Source organism: Idiotropiscis lumnitzeri, chromosome 19 (genome assembly GCF_059441095.1).
Source record: "Idiotropiscis lumnitzeri isolate Australia: NSW breed Sydney's pygmy pipehorse chromosome 19, RoL_Ilum_1.0, whole genome shotgun sequence".
Taxonomy (NCBI): domain Eukaryota; kingdom Metazoa; phylum Chordata; class Actinopteri; order Syngnathiformes; family Syngnathidae; genus Idiotropiscis; species Idiotropiscis lumnitzeri.
In genome coordinates, this window is record NC_142409.1 from 9,191,799 (window position 1) to 9,209,900 (window position 18,102).

General features: G+C 41.0%; 1 protein-coding gene across 1 annotated transcript in view; it reads right to left on the minus strand.

Annotated features, from left to right (window-relative positions):
* Nucleotides 1-3,380: 3,380 nt before the first annotated feature.
* The window catches only part of LOC148318396 (uncharacterized), a 193,612-nt gene continuing 178,890 nt past the window's right edge, over nucleotides 3,381-18,102 (minus strand). Inside the window, exons 7-8 of the mRNA XM_088282998.1 lie at nucleotides 4,496-4,573; nucleotides 3,381-3,826 (exon numbers count right to left, since the gene is read on the minus strand). Coding sequence (XP_088139124.1) covers nucleotides 3,626-3,826; nucleotides 4,496-4,573 — 279 coding nt within the window. The 3' untranslated portion in view covers nucleotides 3,381-3,625. The remainder of the gene's footprint in view (nucleotides 3,827-4,495; nucleotides 4,574-18,102) is intronic.

Below are 18,102 nucleotides of genomic sequence, written 5' to 3' on the forward strand. Positions count from 1 at the left end.
GAAATAGATTTATGACAAAAAATGATGCAGCAAATGTTAACTATATATTATGCGCGATAAATTGGGGCTGAAAAAAAAACACTTATTAGTCTCCTTTTAAAATATACCTTCATTATATAAAAAAACAAAAACATGCCTGTTTCTCAGCAAATCCTTCTAAACCACACCCCCAATAGTAGACTAATCTAGTGTGCAGGTGTACCTAATGAAGTGTCCATACTTCAATACATCCCGAGGCTCATTTGAGTGTGAGCTATCATTTCTTTTGCTAAATAATAGAGGTGCTAATCCGACTTCCGGAAACTGTCCGGCATTATTGAACAAAAGCCCCTTTAATGGGGGGATTAGCAGAAGTAGGAAAAAAAAAAAAAAAAACATCACCCCTCCCTCTATCCTCACGCCCACCACATCAACCACCGACGCCTCCATCAGCACCTCGAGCAGGTCAATAATTATCAGGATGAAGAGAAGAAAGGAGAAGACAGGTGCATTGTAAGGAAAGGAAACACACTGCAAGTAGTGCTGCTGACATGTCTGATGAATGTTTTGTCTATGCAGAAATTAAGGCCCGTTAAAGCTTTACATTAAAATGCAGGAAGAACAACCGTTTTTATTTTCCCTCTCCCCACATTATGTTTCGGTATGTTACAGAAAGCAAAACTAGAAGAATCTACATTTCTTTTTTATTCCTTGAATACAATAAACTCAAAATGTTTTGATTTTAATTGGTTTTGTGTAAATATGTATAGATCAAAAAAAAAAAGTACCAACAGAATTAACGCAGGATAAAATGATTGTCGGCATTAATAAGCTGTTGAGTCAATGCGAAATTAACTCGGTAAATTGCCCAGCCCGAGATTTAATCTCAAACTGTGGCTCTCCTTACCCGCATGTGAGGGGCATCACATGGAGTCAAAAGGCTGGGAAAAAAACAACAACAACAATACAGCGCAAGATGTTGTCAACTTTTAGCACATGCAAAACTTGATCAAACTTTTACGAATTATTTATTTCTAGTATCTCCTCGAGCCGCTCTGTAGAATCAGTGTTTATTTATTTATTTTTTTTGTTTGAACTTTCCTGTTCAGACCCCATAGAATACTTTAAGTGGATATGTTTGGAAAAAAAAAAACTATCAGAGCAACTTAAGACGAGTGGGAACCCTTTTGTCCACTTTCTACATTGCATGGCCTGGAAGTGAGTGACATGCTTGCAAATGAAGCATCCTACGGTGGAGAAAGAAAGAAAGAGGGATAGATTTAAGAAACAGAAGAGTCTCAGCGATGCGGCCAAAGCCATAAAGGCACAAGTGCTCTCGATAAAAAGAGACAGCGTATTATCATATATCAACATAAGCCATGAGCATTATGGGATATGAATCACTGCTTTATGTGCACTATTTCACACGTCACACTGGAAGAAAATGAAAGGGGGGGGGGACACTTCATGTATGCATCGACTTTCGGGGTCATTTCGTTACCTCCCGCGGGAAAAAAACATTACACACAATGTACATGCGCTTTTTTAATATTGGCCATAAATTGGCAGGCAAATGAAATGGCGGCCGTGGCGGCCTAATGAAGACGCGCATGACGGCCTCTTTTAATACGCTCTATTAACTATTATTATAGTGGTGTCAGGACACCGCTGGCTGCCCGTTACCACACGCCGATCACCTGCTCGGAGGTGGGCCCGCCGTCGGATGCAAATGGGAGCCATCCATAACGTCGCCTGCATGCCCAAAAAAAAAAAAAAAAAAAACACCAAAAAATGGATTCAGTCTCTTTTGCTGGGGGAAATCCAATTGAGTTGTGCTTTTGGTGGTGGAGGAGCAACTTTTAGACGGAATAATAAAGCCGCCACAAAATTAGAACTTTTTTAATTTAATGATTTTTTTTTTTAATGAAGCATTTATTTGAAGCATATTATTTGAGCCATTTAGTGTTTTGGTGGATTTACTTGCCAATATATATATATATATATATATATATATATATATATATATATATATATATATATATATATATATATATATATATATATATATATATATATATATATATATATATATATATATATATATATATATATATATATATATATATATATATATATATATATTATAAAAAAAATAATATATATATATATATATATATATATATATATATATATATATATATATATATGTATATATATATATATATATATATATATATATATATATATATACAAATATATATATATATATATTTAAATGATCCAATGATTTAAATAATCCACAGTTTGAGAGCTATTCGTGGTGCATATGCGTATATATTATACGATATATATTTATTTCTTATAGTTGAACCCTCAAAAATACTCGAATGCAAATGAATTGAACGGTGTGTTTACTTGACAAAGCGTGTGAAGGTTGTCATCTTCATATTTCCCACTCATGTCCCCGCCTGCTCATGGTCCAATGCAAATGGCACGGCATAATCAGTCGCCTGGCGCTGAGCTTCATGACGTGTCAATCACGTTGAAACAAAAGCCGGCTAATAGAAGCAAGGCGATGCAAAAGAGGGAGTGCAAGCCTTTGAGCAGACAGCAAGTGTCACTTTGATGGCCAAAGCATATGGATGTCCCCCCGGTGGAGGGTCACTGCATCTTAATCATGCCCCCCCCCGCCGCCGAAACACACATAATCACAAACAACATCAGAAACATGTCCAATGTCGCAAGGGTCTACTTTTTGACAGCGGAGGAAACGACTGCAGGTTTAAACAGAAGAATTTGCGTATCCTTGGCTTTTTTTTTAACAAAACGGGGGAAAAAAAGACAATATTTCAACATTCGTTCCAAAAAACAGAATTAAATAACGGAAAAAGATTGGTTTTACGAATTCTGATTTTCCGAAAAATTATTTTTATATAACATTTATCATATAATAAGCATAATGTGCAATATTTAGGTGGCCCAAGAACTGCAAATTTGACTCGCTTAATTATGGTGTGGAATGTTAAAAAAAAAAAAAGAAAAATCCTACAATTTATTGCGAATGGGTCGATTCTGTTTTAATTTTTTTTTACATCTCCGTTTAATGAATGAATGACACATGGATTCAAAACTACAACTTTCATCTCAGTTGAAGAAAGAAAAAAAAAACTATTGTTACCATTTTCAATGACACCATCTTGCTTTTCATCTTTCCTATCAAGGCGATGCAGTCGTACTGAAAAAAAAAATTTTGCACGTATGATAAATATTCCAAACCTTTTACTCTCAAACTTGAGCACAATGCAGTGCTGCTGCAGACTGCGATTGAAAATGTGTCAAGAAAAAAATTGGGCTTGGGTCTTGTCTAATTCCTGGCCTGCGTCATTAAGTTGATGCCCCAAATCAATTGTTTCCTGCACACAGCCAGGGTCCGCGGATGCAAGCGGCGAGAGGCCCATTTGAGCGTGCCGGCGAGCAGGAAGCAGCGCCTACCTGCCACTCATTAAAGCCACCAGGAGTCAATAGCAAGCGGGGGGAAGGATTAGACCCCCTCGTTATACCTGCCGCGCAATTAACACTACTTATTCTCCCTAACAAATAATCAAGCGACTGCGCTAATCATACAAACGCTTTACTTTCTTTGTCGTTATTGTGGGGGTTTGTCGCCGGTGGTTTCCAGGCATGAAGGAGCGAGTGTGGACGTGTGGGGGTTACTCAAAAAGGATTTAATGGAGTCTTCCCCCAAGAACAAGGAGTTGCAGCAAGTTGTCTCGTTGAGGTGAATAGAAAAGCAGCACACTTGCGGTGAAAGGGGACTTGACCTTTGCCTTGATGTGTCCCGTTGCCCCTAAAACCAAGCCACCCAAATGACAATTGTCTTTTGTGAAGGGGCGCGCGCCACCGTCACGCGACCTTTTGAGCCTCCCGGACTTGTTTGTATGTTCGTAAACAATTTCTCTTGTAAATCGACACTTGGAAAATGTCGATTAAATCGGATGAAACGTAATGAAGAAATTCTGGGGCTGTCCTTTCTGTGACTCTTCCAGTCTCTCTGTGTCAGTGTCTGAGAACGTTTGGTCCGAGGCCTGGCGATGGCGGGAGTGGAAGTGACCCCAGAGTTTACAGCATTGCCATCAACAGAGAGAGACGGCGGAGAGTCGCAGAAAGGCATAGAGGGTGATGATGTTCATGGGTGATGAGAATTGTTCTTTTTAGCTCCTTGTGGAAAAAAAGTTTCAAGAGGCTCAAATTAAGTCGATCTGTCCAGGTTAAAGTGCATTTTTAGATTCATCCTGAGAATAAATCTTAAGTATTTAAATTGGGTCACCTTCAGGAGGACATTGCCGGATTGATTAAGATACTCATATTAAGTAAAAGGTATTTCAGTGACCATTGTGTTTTTTTTGTCCCCCTCTTTCTTATAGAAGTACGAGTACCAACAATTTTTTGTTGTTTTACAACAAAACGCAATACAAATTCTGTGTGTGTACACTAAAAAAAAGAACAGTGTACATACTATGAAACATGAAGGATGTCCGCATCTGTTCTGGGGTTGCTTTGCTACATCAGCTCTGGTTGACGCCCAGTTGCTCATCTGTGGAAGGAGTTGAAGTTAACTTTTGGTTCTTAAATGTGATTTTGAAGGGAAGGACAGTTGAGGCTAAACCTCCCCCCTTCCTCGCCCCCTTCCCACCCTCTATCGCCTTCTCGCTATAACGTCGTTGCTTTCGCTGGGTGGATCAAAGCCGGCGAAAATTGGTGTCGCCGGGATGAACATTGTTGGCGTGACAGGTTGACAAAGCGGCGGGAGGCGGCGCGCTCCGTCAGACACATCACGCCACAGAAAGGCTGAGAAAAGGCCGAAAGGTGTCGATTTAATACCTCCATTTGAGGAGTGCCAGGCTCCTGTGGCAAGAGGTCAAATTGATGCAGGATGTTTAGACTGGAAAAGTTATTTCGCTCACGATCAAGAGAAAATCAAGGAAGAATGATATGAACCCAATGTATAACCGAACGCCAAAAAAGTAATTAAAAACAAATAAATACACCGGAGCGAAGTTCCAAAAAAAAAAAATAATAATGAAATAGATAACACAACCAAAGCAATAATAGTAACAACAGGAAAAATTTTTTCACCACAATAAAATGATAATATAAAATAACATACCTACAACAATAAATTACAAATCCACCCCAAAATAATAGTTGAATAATTTAAAAAATTATTTATTTTTTATTTTAATGATGAAAAAAAATAAAACTCAATGTCTAACAAAACACAAAAAATACAATTAAATACCACATCATTAAATTAAATGGATAAGTGGAAAAACATTGATTTAAAAAAAGACAACCAAATCACACATTCAAAATTCTTCAATACAAAAATAAATAATAAATCAAAAATAAATAAGAAAAATTATTTGATGTTAAATATCGCATACACAGCCAAAGTAAAATAAAAAAAAAATACAAAGAGCTAAATAAATAAACGCATTCAAGTCAACTTTAACAATGCATAAATAATAAAGGGGAATAATAATGGATAACAAACAATACTCAAAACCAAAATCATGCAATTAAATAATAAAAGATGAAAGATATAATGGGACCAAATAAACATGTGCATGAAGAAAAGAATGGACTGGTCTCCCGACTGTTGTTGCTCCAACAAAAGCTTCAGAGGTTACTGCAGCGCTTGGATAAATATTTGTATTCATTGGAGAAATGAGGATATGAACATGACACATCAGCCCCTCCCGTCCCCCAAATCGTCCCCCCAAGCATGAATGCTAGCATTGTCAGCGGCTTTCTGATTGTGATCCACCATATCATAACCCCCGCGAGGCAAAAAACATCAATATCCCCGAGGAAAAGACGCGTTTCTATGGACAAACTCAAGAATTCTCCAGCATGGCGGGCAGAGAAAAAAAAAAAAAGGAGGTGGGGTGCAAATGAAAGGGATCAAAGAGAATCCACCCGAGTTGTGTGGGGGTTTTAGAAGGGGCGAAAAGACTTACGACTACTTTCCAAGTGTTTTTAAAAAAACTAAATAAATAATTCAAATAAACCGATGGCCGCAGATTTAAGTTTTGTCTGGGTTATCGCCGTTTTTTTACCTCTGACGACACGAAATGTTCCGCAATAAGAATTCATGTGAAAAAAGTTCAACTTAAAAGTTAAATACAACTGAACTGTTCCTTAAAAAAAAAGATATAGATAAATAGATAAATAAATAAATAATAAATTAATCAATTAAATAGATAAATAAATAAATAATAAATTAATAAATTAAATAGATAAATAAATAATACATGAATAAATTAATAAATTAATGTATAAAAATGTACTGTATGCCCAGTACAAAAATGAAAAAAAGTCACTGGGGTCAACATTCACCACAGAGTCTAGGGGTCAAGGGATTGAATCCATGCCCCCTGCTTGCATCATTTTTCTCCAGGACCTCTAGCTTCCTCCCACATTCCAAAAATATGCACCTTCGGTTATTTAAAGACTCGCTATTGTCATTTTTTCTTTTTTTTTTTTAAAACCATTAAAAATATGCTTTAAGTATTTATTTTTAAAGTTAACATTTCACCAGAGTTTTTTTTTTTTTTTTTTAAACATTGTTTTGTCATTGTATTAGCGTTCGCTATCTAGTTGGCAAAACACAGCCTGGATACCCGACGTGAAAACGAAAATGAAAACGCGGCCTGTAAATGAAGTCAAGCTGGCGTGATCTGACGTCTCAATTGTGAGCGCCTCCCATTAAGCGGACGCATCCATCCAGGTAGTGCGTCTGCATGGAAACAAGGCGAAAATAAACAAGGCCTAACAGGAGACTGGTCCCTTTGTTGCGGCTCAGACAGCTGGCCGGCCCTCTATTATCCTCCGGCAGACTGACCGCATCCGTCCTTAAGACCCCCCGACGCCTCCCCTTGCACTCCTCCTCGCCATGCACAAAAAGAGGAGAGGGCTGCTGTGCTCGCTCGGGCCCGGACCTGGGCCTCTCCGGGCATTCCTCGCACTTTCCGGCTGAAAGGAGTGGGAGTTCCAGAGGACGTGGCCCGAGCGGCGCGAGCACAAAGACACCTCGGCATGCCGACTCCTGGCCGGGTAAAAGACATGAAGGGGCTGCCGGGCGTCTGGAGGAGGAGGGGAGGGACCAGCGGAAGTGGTGTTGTGCTTGATTTGTCCTCCTAACTAGCCGTGGAGTGCATTCACTTCACTCAACTCCCAGTGAGGGATTCACTCAGACAACCCCTGACATGCTGTAGTTTTATCATCAACGCGTGGCATAATACACTTGCACCTCCAAAGTGGAACGCCCCGCAAAAAATGTGACAATTTGGATTTCGCGCCATCTAAAGTAGCGTACGGATAATCGGAGCAGTTTCCCGCCTTTTTGGTCCAAGCCCAAATCCATGTCTCTCAAAAAAAGGGGTGTGTAAAGATTATTTGGTTCCTGATTGGTTTAAAAACTGCTTGGGTTAGACTTTACAAATTTTTGTGTGCAGTCAACATTAGTCGGGCCGAGCCACAGTTTCCATGATTGAGACAGCGCACGAAAAAATAGCCAATTAAGCCACACGGATAATGACAATTGGGCCGAAAGTTCACCGAAATGAAGTGAACACCGCTGATAAAGCCAGTTAAAGTAATCCAAGCATTGCTCGATTGAGTCATTGTGACTGACGGCAACAGCATGAGAAGAATTCAAAATGTAAAAAAAAAAAAAATGCAGGGTATGGCACAGATGACAGGTGGGGGGCAAGGTATGTGTTTATGTGGACACGCGGACCCCAACGCCGTTTCAAAATGGCCTCATGATTTACACCCATCATGCTTTTAAAGGGCCCGGATGGTGTTGACAGCTCCACTTGACGGCTTGTCGTTCGCACTGTTTTAATGCCGGCGTGCGTGGCGCGCGGGGCCGCCATTATGCCGAGGAGCTTATGTGCCGCTCCCGCCGCGCGGGCTTGGACGCCATGCGTAAGGCCCCCATGCTTTTATCCTTTTTTTTTTTTTTAACAGCCTGGCTGCTACTTTCCAGCCGTCTTACACTTGGTGTGATATTTCAGTTCATGCAAAATAGACGGGTGAGATTTGGGGCGAAGCGCGGAAAAAACACCGGTGCCACGGGAAAGGAAATCTCCTGACACAGACCCAGGAGTCCTCTTTTGAAGGCGCATTCCGCAGGTCACAGTGCAGACACCACGCGGTTGCCGTGTTTTATCTCGTCAACATTTGTGTAGGCAGCACAAATGCCCCTCGGGCCGAAAAGAGTCCCGCCGCTAGATATTTCCGTCTATACTTAGCCAACGACTTTGGCTTACTCACGTACTTACTTTATCGCAATAAAACATATCGATATTAATTATTTCATATCTTTCTGTGCCTGAAAAAGCAAAACGTGGAGAGTCTCTGTCACCAAAATGCAAGGGTGAATGAAACCATTCAAATCTCCTTTCTCTCTCGCTTTAATTTCCTCTTTGAATTATTGTAATATAGCGACGGCAGATATTGCAACCCGCTTCTTCCTTCTAATTGCACCATATTCTTTGTGTTTTAATTTTTAAAAAAAGGATAAAATACTACCTGTATATGTAGCGCCTCAAAATGTGGTTTGTGCTATTTATTGATTATTATGATTATTTTCTATAATTATTATTTGATGCAGAGATAGTATAGAGATGAGAGTGAAACAATACAATAATTTACCATGTCATTGTTTTGTACAATCCCGACGACTTTTTATCTATTTTTGTAACATGTGAGGCATGTTCAGGCCATGGGTGACAATATTTCAGCTTCTCCTTTTTTGAACATTGACACAGTAACCTGGATTTGTGTCATTACCGGCCTTTTTAACCAGCATTTTTGCTTTAATGTTGTGGACCAGGAGAGGAAATCTAAACCCAGCTGGCTTTATAAAGACAATATAGAAGCAAAGCAAAAAAATTAAGATCTTACTCCGTGTTTTCAAAGTATTCAGTCGTCTTATTGGACATGTGAGGGACTGTGAGAAAAGCGCCCTGAGTCATGTGGACCATCTGGCCGCTACAAACACAAGTGTCCTCTTCAACCCCGCGTGGGAACGGCGGGACTGCACGCCTGGCCTCCGCGCACTGGCCCTTACTCTTCGCACATGTAGGTAAACAATCCCGCCTTGTCTGCGGCCGGGGCCCTCGCCTTTCTACATGGCTGCAGAACATGTGTTGCGGCCACCGTCGCAGCAAAGGTCGGGCCGGTGAGCTATGCTTTGAACACTTCAAAGCTGAAGGATGGGACTGTAGCTTTTAAGTTTTACGGCAGGTGTAAGCAGGGGTTGCTGACCAGCCCAGGGTGGTCTGCTCCCCGGGGCCGCAGGAGGCTGCCACCGGTGGTTCGGGGTACTCTCCGGCAAATAGTGGTGCTGACCACAAGGCCTCCTGTGCAGCAGGGGGCACATTTGGAGTCTTGGATGGTGAGCAGGAGCAGACAGGACACTTCAAGGGTCTCTGGTTTCAGAGGACCCCAGCAGGGAACGTCTGTGGCCTGCGTCAGGCCCATTTGGAAACAGATACATTGGCCGAGAGGATGGACAGGAACCCGATGGCCGCGGCACAGTGACCAGGACGGCGGACTCTCAATGCCCCCCAACCGAGCACAACCGGACCTTAGAGCAAGTTCAAAGGATCTGATGGTGTCATTTTCTGCATTTCATTTGTCTCAGCATCTTCAAAGGTGTCTCACTCTGCTTTAACGCACCTTCTGCGACTTCAGTTTACACATCAATGCCCGAGGATATACACCGACTGATAACTTGGCAAAACGTTTAACCGTTTTAGTTCAAAGTGACGAAAGGCCTAAATATGGGATGGCTAAAAGATTATCCTGAGCGACTATCCTGTGCGTTCGTGATTGTTCCCTTCCCGACGCTTTGGACAACAGTCAGGCCGACAATCGTAAGTGTTAAACCCGCTCCATATTTCTGATCGCGGTCAACACAGAGTTGGCTGGAGTCAGACGCTCCGATTGTGACATGAAACGGGATGATCGCCAATTAGAAAGCTCACACTTGGCACCATGCTGCCTTGCCGTCTTGTTACAACGACAGACGTGTTAAAATGTCGCCGTTTGACTACAGAGTTCAAACGGGCTTAGCTGAAACAATTGGGTCGGAGATATAATTGGGAGAAACGCAGTTTTTTGTTTCCTTGATGGAGACGTGAGGTGGGATTGAGGTTATCTGCCTGCAGTTTGAAGGTTTGCATGTTTTACATGCTTGTAGCCATTTCCTTCAGGTACCTTGACTTCTTCCCACATTCCCCCCCCAAAAAAAGTTAGGGAATCGTCGATAAGTGTGAGACGGGATAACGAGTACAAGCACTCCAAAAAAATGGATGCTTGGTTTCTTCCGTGTCATGACTGTCATTACCTGGCATCCATGTTGCGCAAATACCCACCGTCGGTTGCACTTTAGGTGCACCGAGGCGTGAGCATTTAAAATGGAAACAAAAGTGGCGGAATCGCTCCGCTGGCGACAGAGTCGTTGAAATGGATCATTTCCAAAGTCTGGCAATATTCATAATTATGCGAGCCGGGTACTTGGAAGGCGCCATGTCTTCCGCTTGATGATCCCGGAATGACAGCTCCCATGACAGGCCGCCGCGCAGAGGCGGGAATCCATTACAAGCATAGGGTGAAGCAGGTGTGTGCTTCCCAGATTGATGGCGGTGGCGGAGGTAGGTGGGTGGGGGACGGAGTGGTGTTAATGACACAATAACAAAAAAAAATAAATAAATAATAATTCCTACCATGGCGCTTTTACAAAGCAGCACCACAAGCGATGTCATTTTGTCCTTACAAGATTTTCTTCAGATTTAAAATCAGAAAGAATACAAGCCGATATAGAAAACGGACGGGTTTGCGACGTCACCTACGGGTTCGGAGACGCTTCTTCTGCGACACGGAGATGATCAAGCCGTCGTCGTATCAATTTACAGAAGTTTTGGAAAAGGAATTGCTGAAGCACAAGTTACCCGTGTCAACATTAGAAATCGCACCGGCGTTGCGGGCGATGATAGCATCCCTCTTTATCGCCTCTCTATTAATTCAGTCTTGTTTAAAATGGAACATTTTGCACCACGGAGCCCAAAAATTCTCCCCCCAGAATGTTTAACTTCTCTCCATGTTACTGTTACGCCGAGCTCCCGGCGAGGCATGATTAAAAGTGCATTACCTGGGCTGTGTGATTCCCTGAATGAGGGATGCTAAATTGCTCCTTTTCTCCACCTGGTGATTAATTGAACTTGCCGGGCCACATTTCAAGGCGCTTTGTTTTCCCGTCCACGTTCATCCGCCGTTTATTCCAGACACGTTTCCAACGTCTCACCGGGTGTCCAATTAAGGATTTACATTGTGACAGAATTTTTCACTTTAATTACCATACGTTGAGGGCGCCTTTGACGCGTTTCCTTATTTATCAAACAACACAGAAGAACGGAATTCATCAAGCAAATGTAATTGCGTCTGCTTTTTGTCTCAAGAAAGCATCGAGATGATGATGAACAGCTGAGTGCTGTCTTCACCGGTAACACCGACTGCGGCTCGCACAACTTCAACTTGATGACATATATTGGAACCAACAAGTGACGTGATCCCGTCTGAGCATCCGTCTACGAATTATTTTGCTTAAAACATCGCGTCACTTATCACCTAAAAAGCCTACAAAGAAAGCAGCAAACTTTCATGTGTACTGCAGTGTCAGGAAAAAAAAAAAGATTTTTCTGATTTTACTCATTCACTCCCATTGACGGGTATATACGTCCATTCATTTTACCGATGCTGGCAGCGAATGAGTTTTAATATGAATTAATTGGAGCTCATTTCAAGTGTTTATTTCAAGTTTAAATATCCCGCATACAATCCCCAAAAACCGCCATTGGTGAATTTAGTGATACGACTGGCGTGGTCGGCATTTTCATGCATCTTCAAATTGTCATTTCCTGTGCGGCCTGCACGTTCGAACCAATCAAAGACTGCTGGCCTTGAATAAATGCTAATTGCTTCCTGCTTCCACTTCTTGTGGCTCTGCGGGCTGACGGCACCATCATGACCCATGCAGATACTCCATGAATAATCATCTCATTTCCAGAAAGGAGTTGAATAAATAAGATGGGAATGCTCAGCGACCCCGTGCCTGCAAGTGAGGCCGGCGGTCGCTTGAAGCGAGCTGTGGCATTCCCCGCCTAATGCCCAATTTTCTTGTGGCACATCCTTGGCGTGGCCCTGCAAATATCCTCTGGGTCTCTCCATTAGTCCAGCAGGCCCGCATGCAAAGGCTCCCCACTTAATTTGGCCCGGCAGGACTTTTGTCTCCCCCCCAAGTGGGCGAAACCTGGAAGGCTATGTACCGAGCAAATGTAACAAATCTCTCTCTCTCTCTCTCTTCACCAAGTTCAATTTAGTCATGCCCTGCTGCATCATCTTTTTTTTTTTTTTTTTTGGGGACCACTTGCTGCTCCAATTGACCTGCAAGCGGAGCTGATGAGAATGACGAGAGACCCCAGGAGGGGATCACATCAGGGAAAGCCGTGCGGAGGACGGCTAAGCTGCCATGTCTTTTGGTGGCCTCGCAATGCTTCCAGCCTTGCAAGATCTGTCCAGGCTTGATTCGTTTTCATTTTTCAGACTTTTAGGGGCCTTGATTACATTTCAATCGTCTATCTAACGGGATTTGGAAAAAGCTTTCAATTTATTTATTTATTTATTGTTATTATTATTTTTTTTTTTTGAACAGGAGGTAGGAAAACCGAAATTCTTACATTTTTGCATCGTACCTCATTTTAATTAAGATCATCAAACAAATGTAAATCTCAGACAAAGTGTACTTGCCCGCTAAAGTTAATAAAAGTTTGATCCACCCTCAACAGCAAAAACTGAAAGTCGTGACTTTTGACGAGGCCACTCCAAAATGTTCCCGTCTGAAAGAGTTGTCACTGCGCTCTCGGCGTAATTTACTCGGGGCGGCTGCGCACTACTCTTGCACGTTTTCTACATTTGTGGGTGTGGGGTCTCTCTGTGGTTGATTGGCGCTCGAAAGCTGTATGCTTCACGTGATTTTCACAGTCTCGGATTAAAAACTGAAAGTCAGACGGAAATTTTACAGTTTTGCTGGAGTCACAACTCGTTCCCGTCATCTCGGTCGTTTAGTGTAAAGTGGCAATGTCAGCTGTTTTTTTTTTTTTGTTTTTTTTCTAGTCTTGGCCTTACGACAATATCAAACATGTTTGATATTATCACTAAGCTTTCAGTCTTTGCGGTACACATGGCACTACCAACAACCAATAGATGAGCTCGAACAAAACCATTGGAAACTTTGCGAAGAATCACGAAAGATGATAATTTATTTAAATAGAAGATTTTAAGAAGAGGACCAATATTTTTTTGCACAGAACTGTAGTTGTTGAATCGGTCTAGCGAGACTTTTTTCAATGAGTTGAAAAATAAATCATCTTTGACATAAATATATTTGCTGTATTGACTACATTAACTACTTTTTGACTTCAATATCCGTCAATGGCAGTGAAAGTTAATTGATTTAGTCTTGTCGTTTCCACTGTTTTATAAAGTGAGTCTTAAAAGCAGCCTGCTCTCCTCCGAGTGGACGTCAAATGTCGTGACGAGAACCGCCCCGCTCCGCACCGCCATCCATCCCTCCCTCACTTTCACAGCATCCCACCTCGCAGGTTGCTGTCTGCTCTGTAATTAGCACGGTTTCCGCGGTGACCGGGACAGGGTAATGTAGCGATAATGAGGGAACATACAAACCAGGTGGAGGATGTGGACAGAGCTGTTAAAAAAAAAAAAAAAAAAAAGCGTAATGAGGCGTCGGCGCTTGACCTTAAGATTGGCTGAGGAGAGGTGTTGGTGTTAAAGATGTATGGCTTGGTGGAAAATAGTTCATTTAAGGGCTCACGCTTTGACTTTTGCTTTCGGCGTTGGATTTTTTAGCTGGGAGGCGGTGTGACTTTCTGTGCTTATTTCAATAGGGAATTTATTTATTTATTTTGCTCCAATATTAAAATTAGTTCTCATTGTTGGCTCACTCGTCGTTGCTTTGTAAGGAATTATGAACAGTTCAGAATAGAAATCAGTGTCAGCGCACAACTTTCAGGTTTTTAGGAAGCAATAACAAAAAAAAAATAAATAAAAAAATGCCAGGAAAACCCAACGAGACGAGACTTTTTTTTATATCCATTGGTATGATGCTCGGTACAGTACGAAGGTCGGTAGGTAAGAATACGTATCGTGGGTCGGAAAAAAAGGTATAGATGATGAAACAATGTTTAAAAGAAAGGTTGGTAAGAACTCGGGTCTTCAGATTGGCTCTGGTCCGAAAGATGCCCAACATGGGGGCAAGACAATAACGGGGGTCCCGCTTTGATTTTGCTTTGACTCTGGATGTTATTTGAAGGCGTTGTTGTTACTCAAAGTGCTGACAATGTTCTTGTTTTTGTTTTTACCCAAAACAAAACAACAACAAAAAAATTGCTTCCCATTGGTTCTCAGTGTTTGATCTTTGTTGACTTCGGACTTTTACGACATTTCTGCTTCAGATTGAAGTTTTTCCTAATTTAGTTGAGCAGATCTTCAAACACTCCGGGATGATCGAGTCGAGTTGCTCAAGCGGACCTTTTCTGTGCGCTCATCCCGGAGAGACCCCTGCAGATTTACGGGGGTCTCCGATGTGGAAGGTCTACAGATGTTTGCAAGATGTTTTTTTTTTTTATTCACCCCCCCACCCGCTCTCAGATTATCCCCTGTAGCAAAATCTCATTAAAGCGCAATTTACAGAGCCGCACTGATGTTGCCATCAAGCAAAATTAAAGGCATTAATTTTTCACAGACACACACACAATAAATGATGAAGGACGTTGTGGGGGGAAAAGTATTATCTTGAAATGAAGTCGCATTAAAATAAAAAAAAAAATAAAAAAAAAAAAGACTACGGGCGGAGCAATGGGATTGGACGTGAGGGAAGATGTGCAAATGTGGCCCATTTAGTGGGAGCGTGGCGGTGCGGAGACGTGCACATTACGGGGCCTCCATGCTGGGCTGGCATGAGGGACGAGGGAAATATGAAAGCCCTCATGGAGGCTCGAGCAGGCTGGAGGAGGCTGAGGCGCATGCATGGACACTCACAACTTCGCTTCATACAAGAGCAGAAGTTTTGCAGGGCTTAAGAAAGCAGGAGGCCATTTTGGGCCTAAAAGGAAATAAAAAAAAAAAACATAAATATTGGATAATGTGTAATATATTTTTTTTCATCCATTCGTTATCACAAATAAAATTATCGCCTAATGAGAAAAGCTTGCCCACAATTGAAATTGTGACTATCAATATGTATAGTAAGTAAGGATACTTAAACTCAAAAGTGTACACATATTTATTTTATATTGATTAACTAAAAGTAAAAATGCATTTTTATTTGAAAATCTCAGTCCAGGCAGAACAGTTAATAATTCGTTTTTTTAATAGAAAAATTAATGTACCATTCAAATGGTTCTCCAATGGGAAGAAGGTTGCCCACCATTAAAAAGTGTGTATTAGGTATTGTAGTAAAATATATATATTTCTTTGTTTTTGAGCTTGTGTTGAACACTGGATATCAATAGCAACGGGGATAAAGACATGAAAGAGGTTGGACATTTAATAATTCATTTTTTAATATTACATTTAATTTATTTACTAAAATGATCATCCAATTGGAAAAAAAGTGTGCACACAATAATATAATAACTAATAGAGTACACTAGGCTGTGTTAAAAAAAAAACGTCAATATTTTAGTGTTATCGAAACATTAAATAATTCATTTGAGTTATTAAGATAATATATTATGACGTTTAATTTGTTTTCATCAGATTTTTTTTTTGGGGGGGTGGTGGCTGATGTTCCTACTAAATAATTATGAAAAGTATATGTTTCCATCAAACGTATTATAGAAGCCTCAGGGGGAAATTTAGATGCAAGTTTAATGCATTCATAGTGTTTAATATTTAATTGGAAATATACCCCCACTCCCCACACACAATTTGAAACTATTTTATTATGGCACGTCATTTTAAATATTTAACGCGTGGGAACGTCCCCATATTTTCCAGATAATCATTATCATCCTTTTCATTTGATGACACTTCTCACGAACCTTCGTGCCATCGTTGACGGATGAAACGGAGCACATTTGAATAATAACAACAATAAACTAGAAAAAAAAAATCAATGGAATGTCCATTGATGATGAGGCCTTCATCTTTTATGCAGCGGAAAGTACGCGGAAAAAGCGAAGGGCGTGCAAATCGCAGGCTGACTTCTTGCAAGCTTGCAGACGCAGCACGCACGCGGGGCGGCGGCGGTGATTTATTCCGCAGCTCCTGCACACCACGTAGGGGGACATTAAAAAAGTGGAGCGTAATATTGTAGTCCGCTGATTTATGTCCGCGTTTATGATTCGGAAACGCTGCGATTAACATTCAGGAGGAGGAGGAGGAAGATGAAGAACATTGAAGGCCCGCGAGGCTACCGGCCGTGCTGCATGGGACGACTTCGCATTCAGCAGAAAAACATTATTATTATTATAATTATTATTATTGATGGGCTACTCAAAAAGTAAAAGTCGAGTAAAGTATCCACGTTTTGCACAAATGTGTATTAATTACTCCGGAATTAAATGAATTCAACATTTATGAGTTACAACCATTTGTCGAAATCCTAAAATGACACGAAATTTTGTTCTAATTTAAGCCTTATTCAAGTTTTTAAATCGTGTGCAAAATAATGATGATTTTATGATGAGAAAATTGTTTGATTGACTGAAATTAAAATCAAGACAATTTTATATTAATGCTGCTTTTTTTATACTTGAATACATGTTTTATTTGAATGTAAAATGTTCGATTAATTTTTGTTTTAAATGCAAACATTTTAACTAGAAGAGAAGGCCTATACATGACGCTAAACACTAGTAATCATGTGATCATGTTTATAGACTAAAATATAAAATAAATATCATAAATAAAATATATTCATTATTTTATCAACCCTTTTCGTTGTTCAGTAGTGTAAATAATCGTAATAAATCAATTATTTGAATTACATGTCTTAGGAAAGTAATATTTTAAAGCTATTAATTAGATGTTGTTGCCCTATCACAATTTCACAATTTCAGCGCAAGTGTAGTTACGTTTAATTTGGTTTTAGTGGAGAAAAGGATGCCTCAGCATGCTGCACATTAATAATCCCGAGGTGTGTGTGTGTGCGCGCGCGCGTGTGTGTGTGTGACAGAGACAGAGCAGCACTTGTTTTCGTCCTCAGCTGCGCCATCGAATCAACTAAATATCAAAGATGTTTCCACGAGGAGTGCCTTCTCTTCCTTCTTGCATCCCATCCCACCTGCTGTCGCGGGTTAAGTTGTTTTCAATGCAGCTTCCATTGGGAGGCTGCACACGTCTGCACGCTCCAAATTCCATTGTCTTTTTTTTCCCCCTTCTTCTTCTTCTTCTTTCCCATTTCCTTTCCTCCCCCTCAATTCATCCTCAGATATCATGATAAGCCATCTCTTTTGCATACTAATTTTGTTAGACTTGCCTCCTGCGGTCAGCGTGACCATTAGTGAGAGCACTATGGAATTTATTTGGATTCAATTTGAGGAGGACATAGTGTTTAGAGTAATGCACCTTCTGGCTGTTTTTTTTTTTTCTTCTTCCCAAAGATAAACGTGAGGGCACAATTAACTCCCCCCTCCCTCTCTATCCTCCTCATATTGAGTTACCTCCTATTCCTCACTTAAATGTTGCCAACACCCCTGGACAAAGTTTTTTAAAGGTGAAAGGAAATAGTTTAACATTCAGCAGTGGGATTTGTTTAAAAAAAAAAATAAATAAATAATGAAATGTTGGAAGGGAGGCTGAGGGGTGTTTGAATGGCATGGGAGGGGAGGAGGGAAGGCTTCAAAAGCTGCTTACCAGCAGGGGGCGGCAGCATTGCATTGGAGTGCCCCTCCCCATCACCCCCTCGCCTCCTTCCTCCTGCTTGTGGTCTTTTCAGGCATTATTGGCAGGTGTTTCATGGCGGAGGAA